Source organism: Protopterus annectens, chromosome 11.part0 (assembly GCF_019279795.1).
Source record: "Protopterus annectens isolate FY-2018-M chromosome 11.part0, PAN1.0, whole genome shotgun sequence".
NCBI classification, from domain to species: Eukaryota; Metazoa; Chordata; order Ceratodontiformes; family Protopteridae; genus Protopterus; species Protopterus annectens.
The window spans coordinates 338,613,455-338,639,200 of NC_056745.1; the positions used below are offsets into that span (position 1 = coordinate 338,613,455).

At 45.5% G+C, this 25,746-nt stretch overlaps 1 protein-coding gene across 1 annotated transcript in view; it reads right to left on the reverse strand.

The window, feature by feature from the left end:
- HSP90B1 (heat shock protein 90 beta family member 1) overlaps window positions 1-25,746 on the reverse strand; it is a 146,299-nt gene that overhangs the window by 25,462 nt on the left and 95,091 nt on the right. The window contains exon 12 of the mRNA XM_044087846.1: window positions 17,840-18,085. Within this exon, the coding sequence (XP_043943781.1) occupies window positions 17,840-18,085 (246 nt within the window). The remainder of the gene's footprint in view (window positions 1-17,839; window positions 18,086-25,746) is intronic.

A 25,746-nucleotide genomic window follows, 5' to 3' on the forward strand; every position in this document is an offset into this window, starting at 1 on the left:
CGACATGAAAGTTTGACATTGCAGCCAACTGAACTTTGACTGTGGAAGATGAAGAACCAGAGTGAAAGATTTCCGCAAGAAAATCCAAAACTGCATGAACAGGGGCAGTAAAGGGATCTATGTTCCTTGATTTCGCCCAAAGGGAGAAACGTTTCCACTTGCTAGAGTAAATCCTTCTAGTAGAGGATTTAAGGGAAGCCACTATGATATCCCTAACAGGGTTAGAGATCATAGGAAGCTTGGCTAAGGAAGGAAGTGGAGCAACCAAGTTGAGAGAAGGAATGGACCGGTGCAGCTGACCCGATTGGTGGATCAGAAGATCTGGTACTGGGTCCGGATGCCACGGCTGCACCAAAAGATGACAACGGAAACCAAATTTGTCGAGGCCAATATGGGGCAATGAGAATCATATTGGCTCTCAAAACGGTAGCTTTCTGGAGTACCTGTGGTATCAATGGAAAGGGAGGAAAGGCATAAAGAAGGGGGGGGGGGGGAATGGCCCGGAAGTGGGAAGAGAGAGAAGAAGGCTGGGCATTTGCTGTTTTGGGGAGTAGCAAAAAGATCGCAACATGGGCGGCCCCACTTCTGAAAAATCACCTCCACTATAGATTGCTTGAGAGACCACTCGTGAGGCATGAGTATAGCTCTGCTCAATCTGTCCGCTAAAATGTTGGTTTTCCCAGGGATATGCGTTGCTACCAGAAACCGATGAGAGGAGATCGCCCATTGCCAAAGTCTGAGAGCCTCTCGACACAAAGAGGTAGGACTTGGTTCCACCCTGCTTGTTGATGTACCACACTACGGACATGTTTGTCCATGTGAACTGCAATCGTTCCCAAGGGAAGAAAGTCGTTGAGGGCTTGCAACGTTAGAAGCACTGCTCTCATCTCTAGGACATTTATGTGCAGGTGGTATTCGAACGGTTGCCACGTCCCATGAACCATCCTTCCCTGATAATGACCCCACCCCCACCCGATCAGGGAGGCGTCTGTAGTGACTGTGGCTACCGGGGCAACAAAGGGTCTGCCCTGATGGACCTGGGGAGAAGAAATCCACCAGGATAGGTGGTTTTTGCAAGTGTGTCACCAGAATCTGGTGACGCATGGGAAGCTGTTGGAAGGACCATTGGGTGAACAACATCCATTGAAGGAGACGCAACGGGCCAAAGGAAGGAGAGTAATGGCAGCTGCCATGAGGCCCAATACTTTTAGGACCAGTCTGGCTTGCACCTTTTTGCTGGCAAGGATGATCCGCACATGGTTTTGGATATCTAGGATTCTCTGGCTCGTGAGGTTTGCTGACATCCGAACAGTGTCTAAATTTGCGCCTATAAAAGTAATAGACTGGCAGGGCAATAAGGAGGATTTTTCGTAGTTGATCGAAATTTCTAATTGAGTGCAGAGATTTAGGGTGTAATCTCTGGCTTGGAGAAGTTGATGCCTGGTAGTGGCCGAGAGGAGCCAGTCGTCGAGATACGGAAACACCTGGAATCCTTGACGTCTCAGGTGAGCAGTGACCACTGCCATGCATTTGGTGAACACTCTGGGGGCTGTAGTGAGACCAAAGGGCAGGGCTCTGAATTGAAAATGACTGGACCCCAGCCGAAAGCGGAGAAACCTTCTGGAGCGCCTGTGGATTTTTATGTGATAGTACGCATCCTGAAGGTCTATTGAGCACATCCAGATGTCTTTGCCTAAGAAGGGCAAAATCGATTGAAGTGACCATCCGAAAACTTGTCTTTCACAGACTTGTCTGCTGAGGTCCAATATTGGTCTCCAATCTCCCGTCTTTTTGGGAACCAAAAAGAACCTTGAGTAGATTCCGGGCTCTGAATGGTCTGTTGGAACTGGCTGAATGGCCCTTTTTTGTAGAAGCTTTGATACTTCTAATTTTGGCAATTTCCCTTAGACCGGGTGGAACATCTGGAAGGGAATTTTTGTGAATGAAAGGACTTTCCTCGAAAGGAATCTTGTAACCCTCGGATATGATCGACTGTACCCATTTGTCTTGTGAAAGGGAAAGCCAGGCTTCTGGGTACAGCGATAATCTTCCCCCGACTGCCTCCAAGGATGGACAGTCGGGCAACACCTCAGGGATGCTGGAAGGGCTTGTCAGAGAGAGGCTCTCTGCTGCCCTGGTTCTGCGGACCCCCTCTGCCCCTAAGGCGGCGTCTATTATTACCCCCTCTGCCTCTAGGGGTAAACTGACCACATGTGTCCGGCGTGACTCACTGAGATTTACGGAACCACATATTTCCCCCCTTCTGTCCTTTAGGGTAAGGCCTAGAAGGGGTGGAAAAACAGACTCCTACGGCAGAAAGAGTCTTGCCGTCTTGCTCACACCTGGTCAAAGTATCCTTCACCTGAGGACCAAACAAAGTTGATCCATCGAAGGGAGAGTTTGTGAAGGACGCCTTAAAGGGATCTGCAAAATTACAGAGCCGCATCCAGGACTGACGTCTTAAGAGCCACTCCTGTCCCTGCAGCTCTACTCGCTCCATCTGCTGCATACGAAATTAGCCGCATGGAGGAGTTGGTTATGGAGTTAAGGATTCCTAGCTGAGAAGCAATCTTGTCCCGAGCCCCTGCAGCTGTAGGATCCTGTACTACTTCACCTAATTCTTTAAGGATGTCCCTTTGAAGTCTGGTGAAGTGACATACATAGTTCAGCGAACGCATGGCAAAAGTCGCCGAGGAAAACATCCGCTTACCATACCTGTCCATGGTCCTAGAATCCTTGTTAGGAGGATGGACTGGTACGAAGGATCTGCAAGTTCCTTCTTGGTGGCGGCCGCCACCACCATGGCATCAACAGGGACACCTTTTGTAAGAAATAATTTCTCGGAAGGGGCTGTAATAAATTTAGAAGGCCTCCTGGGAACTGGTTCCACGGAATCAGGAGATGCCCATGCCTTTCGAGCTATCACCTCCATGAGGGGGTCAAAAGGCGGAGACACCCAGGAGGTGGAGGGTCGAGATCCAAACGCCTCTAGGTATACCGACTCATCCTCGGAGGGATTAATGGAGGGCCAGTTTCCCCTCTGTTTTAGGAGTTCTAGGATGTCTGAAAGAGACATCCTCAGAGGGGGATCTTGGGGACCCCTCTGACTCATCTAAGTCGGTATCTGAAGTTGTAGACTCAGGGGAGTCTAGGTGCTTCCTCTTACATCTCCTGACTGATCAGGAGAATCCTCGGAAGAGGGGGTTCTTCCCAGTAGGGAAACCTGAGGCGGTGGATCTCTCGGTCCAGGAGCAAGAGAGTGGGAAGAGACATCTGCAGGCACCATAGAGGGAGGAGCTAAGGGGATAGACTGCTGACTGAGCCCAGGGGCCAGCACACTCATCACCTCGAAGGCTCCCCTCCCAGGGAGATCGGAGAGACCCCGCTCAGAAGAAACAGGGGCTCCCGGGCCCACCGAAAGGGAAGGCTCAGAGGCAGAGGTCGGAGCCGAGCTCACCAAGGCCGAAGCCCCGAGGGGAAGAGCAGGGTCGGACAAGGGTCCGATGCCACTCACCCCCTCGGAGCAGACCAGAGAAGCCCGACCACCAGATCCCTCCAAGGAAGGTCTCGAGGAGGAGATAAGAGTAGAAGCAGAAGGAGCAGAAAGGGGTGGTATCTGCCCCGCAGCCGTAGCAGTGACTATACAAATAGACTCCGGCTCCGAACTCTGGAGAAGAGTCGAAGGAGGAACTTGAAGAGGGTGTGGACTAGTAGTCTGTTGAGACTGACTATGAAGCATTTGGGCTAGTGCCTGTGATTTTAACAATCTGCTTACCACTCTCTCCAAATCATGGTCTGAGAGCCTGGAAGACCTAGATGATCGGCTCTGATGGCTCCGCTCCGAAAGAGGAGAGGTCGGAGCCGACAGTATCTGCTCCAAAGAGGGAGACCTGGAATGCTTCCTCGATGGAATCATTGGAGCCGAAGAACCCTCGGTTCCAGACGGAGCCGACAACTTATCGGCTCAAAGCCTGGTCAAAGATGCATCGGCTCCGGCCGGAGCAGATACAGGCAAGGAAACAATGGTATCGGAGCTGGCCGGCGCCGATACCGAAGCCTTAGACACATGGTGGTTGGAGCCGGTCGGAGCCGACACCAATGTGGCAGTTAAAGTATCAACACCGATAGCCATCGGTGCCGAAGATTTAGACAAAATAAGATCGGCTCCAGCCAGAGCCGATCTCGACTCCAAAGGAATCGGAGCCAGGGCCGAAGGCTTAGAAGCAGAAGCCTGGGCCTTGGAGGTCTTCGAGGGCCTGCCCGAAGCAGACTTGGCCGGGGAGCCCTCCGGTTTAAGTAGTCCTCTCAAAATTAATTTCTCCTTTCCTGCAGGACTCTCTGGCTGAAATAGTGACAAATAGCACAGGAGTCCTGCAGGTGGAGAGGTCCCAGGCAATAGATACAAGAAGTGTGACAGTCTGTCAGAGACATCTTCTGACAGCACGAGTCACACTTCTTGAAGCCTGAGACCCTCTGTTCTTTGGACATAGTGAGCACACACACACACACACACACACACACACACTACTCATACAGTCCCAGATTCAGAAGTTTAATTTAAACTGGGGAAAAAATAAACCCACACACACACCCTGACAGGAAGGGATGGACTAAATAAAAACAACTAGGGAAAAGGTAAACTAGAGCTAGAGACCCTACAACTATCTAAAGTGTCAAATAAACTAATATATGAGAGAAAATTAGGAATGGGGCGACTAAAATTTGTATGACAAATTACTTACCAAGAGCTGGCAAAGGGAGTACCTCATCAGCGAAGCGGCAAACGAGATCTGGGTATTTACCGCCTTGCATCATGGGATATGGGGCTGCCTCGAGCTGGTAAAAGTGACTCTCGAGCTTAGCAAGTGCCGAGTCGGAGCCGAGGATCGGCTCCGAACCCATCCAGCAAGAATGAAGGCGAGATTGACAACTTAACATCCATCAGTTTATTACATGTATATCTACAGAAAGTCTGTCCCTGCTTTAAGGCAGAGCATATTAATGTACAAGCAGTAAACAGGGACGCTACATTTAAATCCAGTGCAGTTAAGTTCTGCCCTTGCAGCATATCATGATTCAGCTACTGGGTGATATACACAATGCTTTCAAAAGTCATGTTCATGTGGTCCTACAGTGGAAGTGACAGATGCTGTAGTTAAATGTTTTAAGTACACGGAACAGACTTTTAAAGAATCTGAACTGGCTAGAGCAAAGTTAAGTAGTTCTAAGCCACCTCAAAATATTAAGCAACCTTATGCTACTCACTACATGGACAGCCTGCTACCAAAGGTCCTTTGTGCAGAGGTGTATACGGACAGATGGCCATTAGACTAAAGTTTGCTCTTGGAAATTGCACCCATTTGTTAACTCTTCATTTAGATAAACAGATGAAGACGGTGCGAATAGTGCATTCCTGAGCAGCACCATTTTTACATGAAGTACAAGATCAGTGCTGCAGTACAATTCATAAAGACTGGGAAAAGTACAGTTGTGTACCTACCATAACTGTAGATGTTAGAGTGTATTCACTGCTGCAGTCATTACAATTGGGTTATCCTGCTGGCAGGTTACCCTCAGTCGGCCCGAATTCCAAAGTCTAGGTCCGGCATCTGTTGCAGTCGCCTCTTCCCCGAGGACAGTGCGCCAGGGGTATAAAAGATGCAGCTGACACCATTTTCTTCAGTCTTTCTTGCCCCAGATGTCAGGTGCCCCTAAAAAGGTAGGCTAAATTATGCCAATAAGCATGCATACAGAAAAAAACAACTTTTCCTTCATTTACAAGCAAATACACTATAGACTGTATACAACAGAGAAGAGATAAGTCCCAGCAAAGAAAAAGGGGGATGGTGGGAGGGTAACCTGGACAGCAACAGGGAATACACTAACATCTACATTTATGGTAGGTACACAACTGTACTATGTTAATCATGTTTCACCGTTGCAGTAATTACAATTGGGTTGAATCCCAAAGCCAAGGTTGGGAGGCTGGTGCTAAATAGGATTAGGAGAGGCCATCAGGCCCTGTAGAACTGCAGTGGCAAAGCCTGCCCTGGATTTTGAGTAGACAGGTAAGTGATGGTGCTTTGTAAATGTATGCACTGAACTCCAAGTTGCAGCCTCCAAGATGTCTTTGGTTGGTACCCCTCTCAGGAAGGCTGCTGCTTGGGTTGAATGTGGCCCAATACCCTTAGACACTGATTTGCCATGCTGAGAATAACAAACTAATGCAGTGGCATATCCACGAAGTCTTTCTGAAAGCTTTGGTTCTGTCCAAGTAGAAGCGCAGCTGTCTGTGAATGTCACAAGAATGCAGAAGTCTCTCACCCTTATTCTGTGGGTTTGGGTAAAAGGTAGGCAAATGAATTGTTTGGTTAAGGGCCACACTGGACACTACCTTAGGCATAAATGTAGGGTTTGTCCTCAGAGAAAAGTACAGTTTTGTACCTACCATAAATGTAGATGTTAGAGTGTTCACCCTGCTGCAGTCATCACACTTGGGTTATCCTGTCGTCAGGCGGTCCTGCAGTCGGCCGGAATTCCAAAGTCTTAGTCTGGCATCGGTTGCAATCGCCTCTTCCCTGACGTCAGTGCGCCAGGGGTATATATAATGCAACCGATGCCATTTTCTTTTCTTGCCCCAGATGTCAGGTTCCCCCAGAAAGGTGGTCAGAATTAGTACCAAATGGAGTGAACACTGCACAAACACAAAATCCCTTCAGCTATAAGCAAATACATCAGTAAGGCATAGAAGAGATTTTTCCAAAGATCAGAGGGGATGGAGGGAGGGTAACCTGGACTGCAGCAGGGTGAACACTCTAACATCTACATTTATGGTAGGAATAAAACTGTACTATGTTCATAGTGTTACCCTGCTGCAGTCATCACACTTTGGTTGAATCCCAAAGCTAAGGTGGTGGGGGGGGGCATCATACAGGGTTAGTGGAGGCAGCATCATAGAGGGTTAGTGGAGGCAATAAGGCCCTGCAGAACTGCAGTGGCGAAGCCTGCCCTGGACTTACAGTAAAGAGGTAAGTGATGGTGTTTGGTAAAGGTGTGTACTGAATTCCAAGTTGCAGCTTCTAAAATTTCCTTGGTTGGAACCCCCCTGAGAAAGGCTGTAGAGGTAGCTGTTGCCCTGGTAGAGTGGGATCTAATGGTAGCAGGAACTTTTCCCATGATGGGTATAGCAGAAACGTATGCAATGACCTATCCATTTAGAAATGGTTTGCTTAGATGTAGCCTTCCCTTGAGAAGCTGTAGCATAGGATACAAAGAGCTGGTCAGTTTTTCTGAAAGCCTTAGTTTTGTCCAAGTAGTAACGAAGCTGCCTGTGAATGTCCAAGGAATGCAGGAGTCTCTCACCTTTGTTCTGTGGATTGGGGAAGAAGGCAGGTAAGTGGATGGTTTGATTCAAAGCTACACTGGAAACCACCTTAGGCATGAAGGATTAGTTCGTAGAGAAACTCTGTCTTGATGAAAAATGAGGGAAGGTTCCACTGCCATTAGTGCCTGTAGCTCGGAGACTCTAGGAGCATGGCAGTCTTCCATGACAGGAACTGAAGATCTGCAGAAAAAGCTGGTTCAAAGGGAGGTAGTGTGTTCAAAGGGAGGTAGTGTTAGTTTTTCCAGAACAAAGTTGAGGTCCCATGTTGGTGTAGGAGCTCTCCTGGGCGGTCTAATGTTTTTTGCCAGTCTGAGGAACTGCCTTAGAAGAGGATGTGAAAATAAAGGTGGATCTGTGTTGTAGTGAGCCAAAATAGCTGAAGCATGGATTTTAATTGAGGAAAAGGAAAGTCCTTTGTGCAACATCTCAGCTAAATACTGTTGAATGTGAGGCATGTGAGGCTGAATTGTGTCTTGGCCTTTAGCTTGGTTACAGGCACAAAACCTTTTCCATTTGTCCGAATAAGCCTTACTGGTGCTTGGCCTCCTGGCTTCCAGAATAACATCCAGAACCGCTTGTGAAAGAGGAGCTGGTTGGATGTTTAGTTGATTTGCCATGCAGCCAGATTTAAAGTTGAACTGGCTGTGAAGAATCCGTTTGTTTTGTTGTGTGAGCAAATGGGGTATTTGAGGCAATATCCATGGTCGGCTGTGGGCCATATTTTTCAATAGCGGGTACCAGTGCTGGCATGGCCAGTCTGGGGCTATGAGAATCAGTCACGGTCTCTCCTTTTTGACCTTGAAAAGAAGCTTTGTGAGGAGAGGTAATAGAGGGTAGGCATATACGGTCAGGTTTTTCCAACTGAAAGAGAGAGTCCACTTTCCAAGCTTGATGGTGGAAGGTCCTTGTACAAAAAGTCAGTTGGTAGTTTTGAGGACTGGCAAACAGGTCCATGTTTGGAAGGCCCCATTTTTGAGTTATCATTGCAAATATTTGTGGATCTAGTTTCCACTCGTGGGGATCTTTGATGTTTCTGCTGAGGTAAGTCTGCCAATGTGTTCTTTTGTCCTGGCAGGAATTGAACTTGTAACTGGACTTGGTAGGCCAGAGCGGTGTTCCATAAGATCACTGCTTGCCTGCATAGAGGGTAGGAATGTGTACCCCCTTGTTTACATTACTGTGGTGTTGTCTGTCTTTATTGCAAGTTGTCCTGGATGCAATAGATCCTTGAAGGCAGTCAGAGCTTTCTGTACAGCTAGCATCTCCTTTTGATTTATGTGCAGATTTCTTTGATCTGTAGTCCATAGGCCTTGAATGCATTGTCCTGCCATGTGTGCCCCCCAGGCGTAGTCTGAAGCATCTGTTGTGATAGTCTGCCTGGCTGGGGGCAAGGTGAAAGGCTGACCCTTGTTGAGGTGACATGCCTGTGACCACCATAGAAATTCCTGTTTTAGACAAGGAATGAGTGATCATTGTGTCCAAGCTGTGGCTGTGTTGAGACCATACGCTTTTTATGTATCACTGTAATTTCCTTATATGCAGCTTTGTAAATGGTATTATTAGTATGCAAGATGCCATGAAGCCCAAAGCCCTTCTTGCAGTTAATTGGGTCTTTGTTGCCATGGTCTTGAAATAGAGTCAGTTGTAGTTGCTTGTCTGGCGTAAGATAAGCCTTCTGGGCCATTGTATTCAAGCTGGCACCCAGGAATGTCATTTTTTGTGAGGGTACTAGTTTTGACTTCTTTTCGTTTACTGTGTACCCCAGGCAGTTTAGTAGATGCTTTACAAAGGCCAGATTATGGAAGAGAAGGTCTTTGCTTTCTGCTTGGATGAGGCAGTCGTCCAGGTATGGATATATTTGAATTCCTCTGTCTGCAGTATGCAATTACTGGTGCCAGGCATTTTGTGAAAACTCTGGGTGCAGTAGATAAGCCAAAGGGCAGTGCAGAGAATTGGTAATGGGTTGAACCTGCAATGAAACTAAGGTATCTTCTGCAACTTTGTCTGATCGGGACATGCAGGTATGCCTCATGCTTCCATGCAGGTATGCCTCATGCTTCCTTGCCCAACATGGGAAGTAGCTGCTGTAGTGTTAGCATCTTGAATTTGGGTACTTGTATGAAGGTGTTTAGAATTGAAAGGTCCAGAATTGGTCTCCAGGCATTGTCCTTTCTGGGAACTAGAAAGAGTCTTGAATAAAATCCTTGGCCTTGCTCTCGAGTAGGTACCAGTTGAATGGCTCTCATGTCCATGAGAGCTGTAATTTGCTTTTGTGCCTCTGCCCATTGATTTTGTGGCAGGTTTGGCATTCCTCTTTTCATTGGCAAGGTGTGAAAGTGGAATCTGTATCCTTGTGAAATTATGTCTAGGACCCATTTGTCCTTCGTGACAATGTGCCAGTTGTCTGCAAAAAGTGCGAGTTTTCCCCCAAGGGGGCTGCCAAGAGAGTATTGCTTGGCCAGATGAGGTGCAAGTCATCGAGTTTGCCTTCTGGTGGATTGAGACCAGTCTTCTCCTCCCTTCTGTGTTGTAGTGCCCCATTGGCAAGGTTTATACCAGGCTTGTGGTTGTCCTCTGCCCCTTGGGCGTCTGTATTTACCCCTCTGTGGTCTGTCAGTGGCTGGAAAGGACCAATTTTTTGTTGGCCAGTTTCTGCTGAAGCGAGGGGGTTGTACTTTTAGGAAATCTTTGACTGTCTGCATAGATTTTGCCTCATCTTCCATTTTCTTTAAAACTTCTTCTGCCTTAACTCCAAAAAGAACATCCTGCTGTAAGGGAGCATCTAGTAGTTTTGCTTTAACATGATCAGGCAGAGTAAGCATGCCTACGCATAACAGACCCAGTGACAGCTGCTCTGCAGGAGACCTCCAACGAATCAAACCCACATTGTAAGGTATGTTTGCCCACCTGCTCAGTGGTGTGCAACAGATCCTGTACTTCTTTCAATTCAGATTGTTGAGGGAGAGTGGTTATTTTTTTGCTTTAACTGAGAGATTAGAAATTGCTGATACTTAAGCATATGAAATTGACAATTCAGTGCCCTCCTAGCTAGTGTGGCTGAGGTGTAAACCTTTTTCCCCCACCTGTCTAGTGCTCTGGAATCCCTCTCAGAAGGTACTGGGTTTTTAGCCATAGAGGCCTTAGCCCCCTTGGGACCCTGGGAGACTAGTCTCTGGGTCAGCTACTTGGCTTTTGTAAAGAAATTTGTGGGAATCAGGCACTCTGTAGTATCAGTCAGGCTTAGCTGGAGCAGGAGGTAGAGAGTCTGGGTTGAAACTGGATTCTAAACAGAAATCATCCACAATGGCCAAAACTGGTGGGATGGCAAGTGGTCTGTGTTGGGGGAGTAAAAGAAACTCCGAGCCTTTTCTTTGAATCAGAGTGGTCTTGACCTTCCCAGTGAAAGTGTTGCCTCAAGTGTGTAAAGTTTCCCCAAAGGAGTAGTCTTCAGGAGGAGAAGCTGAAGGAATAGAGTCCTCAGCATCAGAATCTTCATAAGGAGAGAAGGAATAGTCTTGGTCCTCAGGAGAGTCTGAAGAAATGGAATTTGCTCAGGAGGAAGGAAAATCTTCCTCTTGTCTAGGCCTTTTGTCAGGAGGGGGCTGTGAGCATCTGATTAAAGAAATCAAATCTTCAGCCATTTTGAGCATCTGTTTTAGGCATAGGGCCTTTAACAGGAGACTGAAGTGCAGTCCTTTTAGTTTTAGAAGGAGTCTTTGACTTAGAAAATGTTTTAATGGTGAAAGTCTTTGGTCTGAAAACGCGCTCAGAAACTGATGGCGGTTCTGTAGCACCGACGTCTTTTGAAGCAAAGTCATCAGAAGGGCCTGAAGTAAAAGGCTGCATCGGCCTAGTACATTCCGTCAAACTATCCGTAGTGGTCTCTGGTTCCAGATCTGCAGTAGTCAGGGGCTGCGTCGGAGCCTCACTGAGGACCGGAGAACCGGAGACCGGATCAGCAGAGGCCTCAGAATCTGGCTTAGGCCTGGGCTGCCTGTCCTTATCCCTGCGTTTTTTTGTGCACGCCCGTAGTCGGTTGCTCCGACGGCATGTTGTAGTTAAATTTCCTACTGAAGTAGTGTCGTGCAAAATCAAAGCGTCTTTTAATAGTACGCTTATTAAACCTAGCACAAAACCGACAAGTGACGTCGTAGTCTGGGCCTAGGCAAGGTATGCAATAAGAATGGAAATCCTTATGGAGGTATTTGCTTCCCACAAGAAATACAATTTTTCTGACATCGGTCTGAGGCAAAAAAAAAAAGTTTCCCCAACGGGGTACTTAGCTTTATAGAAGACTTCGGTCTGAAATTCGAAGATCTCAGGAGTCGGCCGACCGGCAGTTGCGAACTGCTTCGGGCACCGCGCAGCAAGAAAGACTGGAGAAAATGGCGTCGGTTGCATTATATATACCCCTGGCGCACTGACGTCAAGAAGAGGCGACCGCAACAGACACCGGACCAAGAATTTGGAATTCCGGCCGACTGTGGGACCGCCTGACGACAGGATAACCCAAGTGTGAGGACTGCAGCAGGGTAACACTATGAACATCCCTGTCATGATGGAAAATGAAAGGTTCCACAGCCATGAGTGCCTGTAACCCTGAGACTCGTCTAGCGGAGGTTATTGCTAGGAGTAGAGCTGTTTTCCAGGATAAGAATTTTATATCTAGGAGTAGAGCCGTTTTCCATAAGAATTTTATATCAGCTGCAACGGAGGCAATGTGAGTTTTTCCAAAACATAGTTGAAGTCCCATGCAGGTATTGGGGCTCTCCTTGGAGGTCTTGTGTTTTTGGCCCCTCTGAGGAAAGGATGCGAAAAAATAGGTGGATCTGTATTTTAATGGAGCTGAAATGGCAGAAGCATGAATTTTAATTGATGAAAAGGAAAGGCCTTTATCCAGCATCTCAGTTAAGTATTGCAAAATCTGAGGAATATTTGGAACAATCGTGTCAATGCCTTGTGCCCGATTCCAAGCACAGAATCCTCTTCCATTTTTCTGCACAAGATTTTCTGGTGCTAGGCCTCCTGGCCTCCAAAATAACATCCATCACTGCTTTTGAGAGGTGCGTCTCGAATGGCTACATTATCCGCCATGCTGCCATAAAGTCCAGAGTTGGCTTTGCAGTATCTGTCTTGTTGGGTCAATAAGTGAGGAATTTGAGGTAATGTCCAAGCTGGACTTGGAGACCAGCTCTTTAGGATTGGGTACCAGTGCTGGTGGGGCCAGTGTGGGGCAATCAGTATCATTTTTGGCTTTTCTAGTCTGACCTTGAGGAGTACCTTGGTAAGGAGAGGCAGTGGAGGAAAGGCATATATGGTTAGGTTTTTCCAGCTGAAAGATAGAGCATCCACTTTCCATGCTTGCTTTTGATAAGTCCTTGTGCAGAATTTCTGTAGTTGGTAGTTGTGAGGGGAGGCAAATATGTCTATGTCCGGGCATCCCCAGTTCTTTGTTATGCTGAATACTTGTGGATCCAATTTCCACTCGTGGGGATCAATTAGGTTTCTGCTTAGTCTGCCAGAGTATTTATCCTTCCTGGCAGGAATTGTGCTTGCAGATGTACTTGATAAGTCAATGCTGTTGTCCCACAAGTTCATGGCTAGTCTACAGAGGGGGTAGGAATGTGTGCCCCCCTGCTTATGTACAACATGACTGTAGTATTGTCAGCCTATCAGTAGTTGTCCTGGATGAAGTAGATCCAGGAAGGCTGGTCAGGGCATTCTGTACAGCTAGCATCTGATTGATATGTAGATACATTTGACTTGTGGACCACATGCCCTGAATACATCTTCCTGCCATATGGGCCCCCCAGGCATAATCTGAAGCATCTGTTGGCAAGGTCTGCCTAGCTGTGGGTATGGTGAATGGCTGTCCCTTGAGGTGACAGGCTTTTGCCCACCATCGAAACTCCTGTTGCAGGCAGGGAATGAGGGTAGTTATTGTTTCCAGGCTGTTGCAATGTTGAGTCCAAACACTTTAGATACCACTGAAGTTCTCATATGCAGTCTTGCATATAGAATTAGTAGAATGCAGGATGCCATGAAGCCCAAAGCCTGCAGAATTGTTCTTGCAGATAACTGGGACTTTGTTGCCAACATTTTGAAATAAGTAGTCAGTTGTCTTTGTTGGTCTGGCGTGAGAAGCCATCTGGGCAGTTGTATTTAAGCTTGCACCCAGGAATATTATCTCCTGAGAGTGTACGAATTTTGATTTTTCATTTACTGTGTACCCTAGACCGGTTAGTAACTTTTACAAAATGCCAGATGCTGTAGTAGAGTGTCCTTGTTCTCTGCTTGAATAAGGCAGTCGTCCAAGTATGGATATATTTATATCCCTCTGTCTGCAAAATGCAATCACTGGTGCCAGGCATTTTGTGAAGACCCTCGACGCAGTAGATAAGCCAAAGGGCAGTGCAGAGAATTGGTAGTGCATTGAGCCAGCCATAAATCGGAGGCATCTTCTGCAGGACTGTCTTATTAGATCTAAAAAAAAAAAAAAAAAAGGCATACCTGCATGTCCCAAAGTCACAAGCCCAGCATGGGCAGACGCTGCTGCAGAGTTAACATTTTGAATTTTGGAATATCCAGGAATGTGTTTAGGATAGACAGGTCCAGTATTGGTCTCTAGGCTTTGTCCTTTCTGGGTACCAAGAATAGCCTTAGTAAAATCCTAGTCCCTGCTCTTGCTGTGGTACTTGTTGAATGGCGCTCATGTCCATCAGGGATGAAACTTGTTTTTGTGCCTCTGCTCATTGATTGCGTGGCAGGTTTGGCATACTGTTTGGCCTTGGCAGGGTGTGAAAGTGGAACCTGTAGCCTTGATACGATATTTTTAAGACCCATTTGTCCTGGGTGATCCGGAGCCAGTTTTGTGGAAAAAAAAAAGTGCTAATTTTCCCACCAAAGGAGCAGACAGAAAATAAGTGTTTGGTGTTGGCAGAGGAAAGTCACTGAGACTGTTTCCTGTATGGCTGTGATTTTGGAGGTAGAAGCACCCCATTGCTTAGGCCTGTATGAGCCTTGGGGCTGTGATCTGCCTCTGGGGCGTCTGTATCTGCCTCTTTGTGGCCTGTCCGACACTGGAAAGGACTAATTATTTGTAGGCCAGTTCCTGCTAAATCTGGGTGGCTGTACCCGTAAGAAATCCTTCACCATTTTGCATAGATTTTGCTTTGTCCTCCATTTTCTTCAACACTTCTGCTTTAACACCAAACAAGGTATCATGTTGCAATGGAGCATCTAATAGCTTTAACATGATCAGGCAGATTCTGTTCTTTTAACCAAGCATGCCTCCTAATGACAGAACCTGTAACTGCGGCCCTGCAGGAGGCCTCTAGAGAATCAAAACCACATTGCAAAGTATGCTTTCCCACTTGTTCAGCTGCATGCAATAAATCCTGCATTTCTTTGTTTTCTGCACATTCTGAATTTGTCAACATCCTGTTTAAGCAGTGACACAAGACATTGTTGATATTTCGGCATATGAAACTGACAGTTTAAAAGCTCTTACAGCCAAGGTAGCAGAAGTATAAATCTTTTTCCCTCCCATCTGTCCAGGGCCCTTGAATCCCCAGAGGGAATAGTTTTTTTTTTTGCAGTGGAAGCCTTGACCCCCTTGGGACCCTGAGAAATAGTTTCTGGGTCAGCAGCAGGGTGTTTGTAAAGAAATTTATGAGAATCTGGAATCCTGTAGTATCTGTCTGGCTTTACAGGAGCTGGTGGTAGAGAGTCAGGAGATAGACTGGACTCTGTAAAAACATCTAAAAACATCTACAATGTCTAAAACATGAGGAATAGCAAAGGGTCTGTGCTGGGGTAATAAAAGGAAGTTTGAGCCTTTTCTTGGATTCAGAGTAATCTTGGCTCTCCCAATGGAAATGCTCCCTCATAGTATGCAGGGTCTTCCCAAAAGAATAATCCTCAGGAGATGAGGCTGAAGGGATGGATTCTTCAGCATCAGAATCCTCATAGGGAGGAAGGGAATATTCATGTTCAGAAGAGGAATCAGAGGAAATGGAAACCTGATCTGAAGAGTCATATTCTATCTCTTGCCTAGGCCTCCTACCAGGAGGGGGGATGGGAACCCCTGATCAAAGTAATTAGGTCTTCGGCCATTTTAAGCATCTGTTTTTTAGGCATGGAAGTCTGTCCAGGAGAATGCTGTACCTGCTTCTTTGTCTTTAGAGCTGCTTTAGTCTTTGCCTTTGAAGCTGAAGTTGGCTTTACATATAACTATGTAGGTCTGAACACACCCTCAGAAGCAGATGCCTGCTCAGCGGCTCCAGACCCATCTGAGGTAATAGTTTCCCCGAGTGTCCAATACCTTGAGTTTCCAGCGGCCTAGTTGGCTCCACGTGCGAGTCAGAAGCGGCCTGTGGTTCTGAGGTAGCTGGCGTCAGGGGCTGCAAAAGCACCTCACTGAGAACCGGCGACCGGCCTAGCGGAAGAGTCTGTTTGGACCTCGGATGCCTGTCCTTTCCGTTTTCCTTGCGCTTTTTGTAAACTCCAGTTGTTGGCTGTTCCGACTGCATTATACAATTGAATATTCGGCCAAAGTAATGAAAGGCAAAATCGTACAGACGCTTAGTGCATTGGTTAGCACAAAACAGACAGCTAGCAACTTCGTGGTCAGGGCCTAGGCAAGGAATACAGTAAGAATGAAAATCCTTATGAGGTATTTGCTTCCCACAAGAAATACAATTAACTTTTTCTGACATTGGTCTGGAGCAAGAAAAAAAGTTTCCTCAACGGGGTACTTAGCTTTAATGAAGACTTTGGATCTGAAATTCGATTTTGAAAATCTCAGGAGTCGGCTGACCGGCATTTGCGAACTGCTTTTGCTTCGGGCACAGTGCGGCAAGAAAGACTGAAGAAAATGGCGTCTGCTGCATCTTTTACACCCCTGGCGCACTGACGTCAGGGAAGAGGCGACAGCAACCGACGCCGGACCTAGACTTTGGAATTCGGGCCAACTGAGGGTAGCCTGCCAACAGGATAACCCAATTGTAATGACTGCAACAGTGAAACTCGAACATCTGCAAAACTGAGCTTCCATATTCCCTGACCACAGCTTGTTCTCAGTTTGTAACGGTTACATGGTAGTACAGGACAGCAGATTGCATCATCTCTCATTTTTATGAGACAGACCTTCAGTGTGAATCATAAGACCAAACCAAAAACTAAGATAAACATGCTGTACTATCTAAGTTGCCAATGTATTCCCAAAAGTAACACAGCGATCAACATGGGCATAGGCCTAACCCCCCAATTAAAGATAACATTACTGCCTGACCGATACGTGGATTATGGTACTTTCCTATGGTCCTTTCCCGTGCTCTCCTCTTCCAGGTGTAGAGGATTCAGCAGACCAGTTTCCTGCCTTTCTACAATGGACAAACTAGTGTTGGCGGCTCACTACCGCTCCCTAGATGGGACAGTCAGAGCACCAACTCTCACATAAAGGAGCAAGAGATCCTCTTCAAGCCAATCAAGTGCTCTGCCCAGTCAGATGGTAATCTGCTGTGGTTCTAGCTCAACTGTAATTGGGGTCAGCCACTACTTAGCTAAACCTATCACTTTGGCAAAAACTAAAATCATGCCACCTACTCCTAACATACTTAGAGAATTCCGATCTAAAGTTTTACATTTCCGTTTTATAGGAAGAAATATCTGGCAGACTAAACAGTCCTCCATTAATGACATTTCCAGAAGGCATTCTAGATAACTCCCCTCATCAGTATTATGATTCACACAGGGCATCTGATCATATTGGTTCATAGTCTTCACACTCATTTTGAGGAAAGGGTGTGGACTACCACTTTTTCCAGAACATTTTTGTTCAGACACCAAAACTAGAGGTTACCTTCTGTACCAAGTCAATTTACTCCTCTGATGTGGTTTGTAGTCTAAAAACACAATCCAACCATCTAGCTGCACATTTAAGAAGCTTCTGGAAACTGCATGTGATACAAACACCTGCATTATCGCTCCAATGCCCAGTGTACCACTGTAGCCCTAGGAGGTCTGTCCAAAGTACAATACAGGTCTCGCATGCAATTATGTTTGGTTCTGAGGTGGTGCCCCCCCAAAAAAAAAAAAAAAAAAAAAAAAAAAAAAAAACACATTCTCGGGTCTGTTACACACAAATGTCTAAGCAACCCTCCCCCCAGAACAATTATTGGATCAGGATACCTGGTTTGCAAAATCTTTAAAAACGGACCTCAAATCTTCCTGTTACAGGAGTCAAGAGTCAAAGGCAATTAAAAAAAAAAAAAAAATTGCAGTCTTATGCAAAGTATCCTTGCTAGAACAATCTCATGGCCTGGGGACATGGACAAGAGTTCCAATACAGCTGAATAAAGATCTCCAGCATAATTTTAACACCAGTTTACAGCATTCCAAAACAACTCCATTACAAAGCCCTAAAATATTAGCTCAATGAATTAGTTTTCATACCTGATCCTTAAGTGCCTTCTCTTTCATCCAGTTTGTAAGTGGCTCATATTCTTTTTCCAGTGCTTCCCATTTTGCTTTCAATTTCTCATTTTCTTCAAACTTCAAACCTTCTTTGGCAACATTTTGGAACCTTTTTCCATCAAACTCTGGTAAAGCCTGGATACAATACTCATCCACAGGTTCTGTTAAGTAGAGCACCTCGTAGCCCTTCTTCAGAAGACGCTCAACAAAAGGAGAGGTCTCTGCCTGTAAGAGAGAGAGAATTTCTATACCAAAGCCCAATGAGTACCAAGGCAACTCACATGTACTGTATGGAACACATTACATCTAGTAAAGCACATTTTAGCATAAGCACATACAAATCTTAAACATCTTCTGTAATTAGAAGTTCAGGCACTGAGAAAGCAAAGCAAACTTCTGTCCAAATGCAAGTCCCGCTCCATGGGACAGAGGGAGGTTTTCCTGACTAGATTACCAAAATTCTATTAGCAGCTTGGGCACTGAACAGCTGGATGGGAGGCATGGCTGCTGGGGAAATTTTGTGGCTCCTGTCCCTTGACACCTGTCACATATCCACGGGGTGAGGGGCATAGATGTTACAACAGAACCAGCGACTGGTACTTAAAAGTGAGCACATCAGAGCACAGAGGTAATAGGTATGTGCTGATGTGAGAAGAGGCAACGTCAGCATTTGTAAAATATGCTCAAATGCAACTTTATGGCCACCACCTTGTATTCTGAAAACACTGGAAAACAAATGATGCCAGTAGTACTCTCCCACGATGGAAATGAATGGTCAGCTATTCCCACTCGACAGGGAACTAATGGTCAACTGTGATGGAGGCTTTACTGCAGGAAGTGGTGCGTGTGGAGAGAGACATTACAGAAAGCATATAATCTGTTCAAAAGGTGGACACCCTGAATGGGTGGTTCACTCATCTACCAAAGTCAATTTTCTACCAAAGTCAATTTGCCTTCCAGAAGATTCCTCAGAAGGGCCAAACCTACTCCAGAAAAGTCTAAAAAACAGCCCAAGGCAAATCAAGCCACTTACTAGTCTAGTAGTATTACAAAAATAAAACCGCATTCCAAGAGCCACTACATACTGGGTTGATTACCAAAGCTTATCCAAACTGGGAGGAGAAGGAGGAAGAATAACTGTTCAAAAGCCTCTGGGGAATGGTCCTTGCTGAGATAACGGAAGACCTGAAGAGAAATTTGTAATACTTTGTAAATGTATGCACAGCAGACCAAATAGCCACCTTGACACTGCCATGCAAAGCCATGGAAAGACTAAGCTCAAAAAATAATGCAGGAAACCTCCAAAACATTGACAGAGCCCAGTCTGGCTTCAATAGCAGGTCCTGCCTACTCATTTAGGTGGGCTAAGGTCAAAGCCATGAACAGCAAAATTGTTCACACTGCCTACCCTGTCCAAGGCATTTGCAAATATATCCTATTTGAGTATTGTCAAACTCATAAGGTTAGGTATAAACCCTTATGTCACCTGGACTGCCAGCTGATCCAGAAAAGAACCATGAAGTTTGTAGAGATGCACTACCCAAGTTCTAGGCCAGTCACCAGCGCAGTCCTTCAAGTATCATTTACTTACTTTACATTTGCTGACCAGGCTAACTGGATACATGTCCATTTTCAGTAGAGGCCCGGGGAGAAAAGCTCCAAGATTAAACTAATGCAACAGGAATAAAGCAACAATAATACACCAGTACAGTAAAGCTGCAGACTAACATGGTAGAAATAGCATCAAGGAGTAAAGGCACATAATGGTAAAAATGATTAAATACAATATTGCTGTAGGCTAACATAGTAGGAACTAACATGAATGCAGGTTTTGGCAATGCAGTAGAGGCATATATCCGAGGTATACAGTTAAGACATTTGTCTGCAGGAGAGTAAGGAAGAGATAACAGGCTCTAGCTAATTATGCCCATTCAGAAATTTACACTTCTATAAAACATAGTTGGCATATATACAAAACTGACAATGCAAGTGCCAGGAGCAAGAGTAGCGTTCCAAAAATATACCACGGTAAGTTTCATATAAAAGAAAAAAAAAACTAGATCAACTGAGAGGAGGCTTTATTAACCCACTAGGGAGTTACTGGTAGAGGAAAAAGCAGTATACTATACAGCTTGTCGGGGTTAGTACATGGGCATAGCCATTGTGCTTTAAGGTGTAATTTTAGATGATGCTTGAAGAGTGGTAATGAAAGTAATTGTAGGTCGCTGGGGAGTCTTACCCACGAAATTAGAGAAGAGGGAGTCCCCTGCTTTATTATGGGATTTCTGTATGGTTACTTGTGATTTATTTGCCGAGCGAAGGGTAGTAAGATTTCTATATGGAGAGATTAATCTACTGAGAATAGGAGTATTGTTGGTATGCAAGAGAATCTTATGGGTAATAGTAAGTTGTTGAAATGGTAGCCGGTTTTGGAGTCTTAGCCATCCTAGCAGTTTTGAGATGGTTACAGTGATGGGTTCTATATGGTGAGCCTGTGGCAAATCTGGCAATGTTGTGATAGGAAGTTGCCAGTTTGTTTAGGTTAGTTTTGGAAAGATTAGTATAAACAGATGAAGCATAGAGGGTAGAGATCAGGTAGGTATGGGCGATGGTGGTTCTGGCTTCTGGGGTAAGGAAGGATTTTATCCTATATAGTGAGCCAAGTTTTCGGTTAAGTTTTAATAGTAGTGTTAATGTGTCTCAAAGTTAAGATTTTTGATCAATTGTTATGCCTAAGTTTGGTCAGGTGCAATTACAGTACCATTGCTAGATTTAATAGTAAGATCAATAAGGGAGGACTTCAGTGTGGGAGTAAATATCAGTAATTTAGTTTTTTTGGCATTTAGTAGTAGGCAACGTTGCAAGAACCATTTTTCAGAGTTAAAATACTGTCTGGGTAGTGGTTTGGAGCTCAGCAGAGAGGTGGCAGAAAGTACAGTTGTGTGCACTTAGCATAAATGTAGATGTTAGTGTATTCACTGTTGCAGTCATGGGTAATCTGCTGGCAGGTTGCCCTCAAGTCAGCCTGATTAACAAAGTCTTTGGTCCTGTGTCGGTTGCTGTCCCTTCTTCCATGACGTCAGGGGTATAGAACATGCATCCAATGCCATTACATTGGTTTTCCTTGCCCCCAGATGTCAGGTGCCCCCCTAATGGGGAGCAAATAAAATTAAAAAACAAACACAAATACACCTCCAACCAAAAGCAAATACACAAAAAAGGCTTTTAAGTACAGTAAAATAAGGTAGAGGTAGAGCCAGAGAAAAGTAGGGGGCTGTAGGGAGGGTAACCAGGACTGCAACAGTTAATACACCTCTAACATCTACATTTATGGTAAGTGTACACAACTATACTTTGTTTTGTTTCACTGCTGCAGTCATTACATTTGGGTAGATTCCCAAAGCTAAAGTTTCGGAGGAGCTGATTATACAGCATTAGGGCCAGCTACAAGGCCCTGCAAGACAGCAGTGGCAAAGCCAGCTCTGGATTTAGAGAAAATTGGTAAATGATAATGCTTGGTGAAAGTATGTACAGAACTCCAGATAGCAGCTTCTAGAATATCCCTGGTAGGAACGCCTCTGAGAAAGGCTGCAGAAGTAGATGCAGCCCTGGTGGAGTGAGATCTGACCCCCTGGGGAATTTTTCCATGGTGCTTATAGCAGAAATGAATGCAATGGCTTATCCATTTAGAAATGGTTTGTTTTGAAATGGCCTTCCCCTCTGCTCCTGCAGCAAATGCTACCAGCAATTTTTCAGATTTTGTTCGAGATTTAGTCCTGTGGTCTGTGCACATCCAAGGAATGCAGAATCCGTTCCCCTTTGTTCTGTGGATTGGGAAAGAAGGTTGGCAAATGAATGGACTGATTAAGAGCCACACTGGAAACCACCTTGGGCATGAAGGATGGATTGGTCCTCAGAGATACCCTGTCCGCATGAAAGATTATGAAAGGCTCCACTGCCATAAGGGCTTGTAATTCAGCTATCCTTCTAGATTAAGTGATTGCTAAAAGGAAGGCTGTTTCCCAAGAAAGAAAATTTAAGTCTGCAGTAAGGGTCCATGAGATTTCTGCTTAGTCCGTCTGCCAGTGTATTCAAGTTTCCTGGCAGGAAATGCGCTTGTAGGTGCACTTGGTAGCTGAAGGCTGTGTTCCACAATGCCATCGCTAGTCTGCAGAGGGGGTAAGAATGTGTACCCCCCTGCTTGTTTATGTACCACATAACCTGATGTTGTCCGTCTTTACCATTAGTTGTCCTGGAAGAATGCAGTCCTTGAAGGCTGTCAGAGCATTCTGTACAGCTAACATTTCTTTTTGATTGATATATAGATGTTTGATTTGGGTTCCATTTGCCCTGAATGCACCCTCCTGCCAGGTGAGCCCCCCATGCATAGTCTGACGCATCTGTAGTTAGGGTTTGGGCAGCAGGGGGTAGTGTGAATGGCAGTCCCTTGTTTTGGTGGCAGGTGTCTGCCCTCCATAGGAATTCCAGGTGTAGGCAAGGTATGATAGGAATCAGTTTCCAGGCTGTGACAATGTTGACTCCATAGTCTTTTTAAGTACCACTGTAGTTTCCTCCTATGCAGTCTTGCATATGGAATTAGAAGAATGCAGGAGGCCATGAACCCCAAGGCTTGCAGTACTTGTCTTGCAGACACCAGGGTGTTTGTGGCCACTTGTTTGAAGTAAGTTACCAATTGAATTAGCTTTTCTGGCGTGAGGAAAGCCATCTGGACAGTTAGCTTGCACCCAGGAATGTAATCCATTGAGAGGGTACCAGTTGTGATTTTTTAGTTTATGGTATACCCCAGACAAGTTAAAACCCTTTTTACAAAATGCCAGATTATTTAGAAGTATGCCTTGGTTTTCTGCCTGAATTAGACAATCGTCCAGGTATGGATATATTTGGATATTTCTTTGCTGCAAAATGCAATCACTGGAGCCAGGCACTGAATACCCTGGGCACAGTAGACAAGCCAAAGGGCAGTGCAGAGAACGGATAAAGCAAGTAGCCTGCTTTGAAACGTAGTTCTCTTCTGCAAGATTCCCCGATTGGGATGTGCAGGTATACTTTTTTTACATCTAGGAGTTGCCAACCAGGCATCTTTGCCTAGCATAGAAGTAACTGGTGAAGAATCAACATCTTGAATTTTGGAATGTCCAGAAAGGGGTTTAGGAGTAGACAGGTCCAGAATTGGACACCATGATTGGTCTTTTCTTGCTACCAGAAAAAGCCTGGAATAGAAACCTTGTCCCTTTTCCTCTTCTGGTACTGGTTGAATAGCCCCCATGTTTAAGAGGGAAAGTACTTGTTTTTGAGCCTCTGCCCACTGATTTGGGGGCAGGTCTGGCCACCCGTTTGGTGTTGGCAACGTGTGGAAATGAAGTCTGTATCCCTGGGATGCTATATTTAAAACCCATTTGTCCTGGGTTATAAGTTCCAAGTTCTGCGCATGAAGAGCAACCCCCCCCCCCCCAAAGGGGCGGCTAAAAGGTAAGTGCTTGGAAATTTTAAAAGGGAGTGTCCTGTTATTTCCAATTTTGGAAATGGAGGCCCCCCATTGCTTAGATCGGAGTCCCCTGGGACTGAAACCTGGTACTTTTGGTGTGTCTGGGTTTGTCTTGAGAGGATCTGGAAGGGGCTGGAAAAGACCAATTCCTAGTAGGCCAGTGCCTACTAAATCGTGGAGGTTGCACCTTGTAAGAAATTTAATAGTTTGCATAGATTTAGCTTCATCTTCCATCTTTTTTAGAACTTCAGCCTTATTGCCAAACAGGCGGTCCTGATTTAAAAGGAGCATCCAACAATTTTGCTTTAACATGATCAGGCAAAGATTGCTCCTCAAGCCAAGCATGCCTTCTAAGCACAGACCCAGTCACAGCAGCCCTGCACGAGGCCGATAAAGAATCAAAACCACATTGTAAAGTACGTTTTTCAACTTGTTCAGCAGAATGCAATAAATCCTGTAAATCTTTAATTTCCACACAGTCAGGAATCATTCTGTTTAAGCAGTCCAATCGTATGCTGTTGATATTTTAACATATGAAATTGCAGTTTTAACGCCCCGATTGCCAAGGTTGCAGAAGTATAAACCTTCTTACCCCATCTAGCCAACGCCCTGGAGTCCATCAGAAGGGGTAGGATTTTTAGCAGTAGAAGCCTTAATGCCCTTTGGCCCCCCAAGAAAGGGTTCCTGGATCTGCAACAGAAGTATAAACCTTCTTACCCCATCTAGCCAACGCCCTGGAGTCCATCAGAAGGGGTAGGATTTTTAGCAGTAGAAGCCTTAATGCCCTTTGGCCCCCCAAGAAAGGGTTCCTGGATCTGCAACAGGATTTTTGAAAAGGAACTTGTACTCAGAACCCTGCAGTATCGGTCAGGTTTACTAGGAGACTGAGGCAGGGAATCAGGGGTCATACTGGATTCCAAAAACAAATCAACGTCTAGTACAGAAGGTATGGCCAAAGGCCTATGCTGAGGTAGAAGGAAATCCCCAAGCCTCTTTTTTTTTGAGGTCAGAAAATTCCTGACTTTCCCAGTGGAAATGCTCCCTTAAGGTATGTAAAGTTTCCTCAAAGGAAAAAAAGGATGGGAAAGCAGAGGGAATGGAATCCTCTGCATCAGAATCCTCATAAGTATGGACAAATCCAGGTCATTAGAGTCAGAAGAAACAGAAATCTGATCAGAAGATTCATAATCAAACTCTGCCTAGGCCTCTTGGAGGGGGGGGGGGGGGGGTGACTACCCCTGATTAGAGTAATTAAATCTTCAGCCATTTTAATAATTTGTTTTTTAGGCATACGGGCCTGAACATGTGGCCTGGGCGTCAGTTTAGACAGATCGAGATTTAGACCTCAATAATGAAGGTGGAAGTCTGTAGGCCTGAATACACCCTCAGAAGCCAGTGCCTGCACAGCGGCTCCGGACCCATCCAAGTTAGAGAAATCCACAGGTTCCATAGGTGAAGCATCTCTTGGCATACTGGACTCCGAATGGGTCTCAGTAGAGGCCTGCGAATCAGTATCAGGAGCTGCAAAAGCACCTGAGGAACTGGCGACTGGCTTAAGAGAAGTGTCGGCAGCCTGTCTTTTTTTTGGAATCCCGGTAGTCGGACGGCTAACCAACAACATTTCTGGATAATTAAACAGAGAACTGAAATACTTAGAAGCAAAAAAATGTACGGACGACGGATAGTGCGCCGATTAAATAAAGCACAAAACAGACAGCAAGGTAGGTCATGGTCAGGGCCTAGGCAAGGAATACAGTACGAATGAAAATCTTTGAGAGTATTTGCTTTCCACAAGTAATGCAATTAACTTTTACTGACATCGGTAAGGAGCAAGAAAGTTTTCCCCAACAGGGTACTAAGTTGAAGACTTCGGTTCTGAAACTCAGAAACAAAAATTTCATGAGTCGGCCGACGGTACTTCGCTTCTGCTTCGGGCACGGCAAGAAAGACTGATGTAATGGCGTCGGATGCATGTTTTATACCCATGATGAGAAGGGACAGCAACCGATGCCAGACCCAAGACTTTGTTAATCAGGCCGACTGAGGGCAACCTGCCAGCAGATTACCCAAATGCAATGACTGCAACAGTGAAACACAAAGATCACACTAGTGTGGAATAGTCTGCATATTGTATGCACTTGGCATGAGGAATATTTAGCTTTAGATCATAGATGAAAAGAAAAAAAAAGGACAGGTCCCAGGATGGAGCCTTGTGGGACAAGACTTGAACCATTGTAATGCCTGTGTGTCGAGTGAGAATTGTTGTAGTATATCTAGTAGCAATGGCTTTTGATAGGTCTATGAAGAGTGCAGTGGAGAGCCTGTTGTTGTTGCGATGCTTATTGATGCAGTCAGAGAAGGGTAGTAGGGCAGTAGCTGT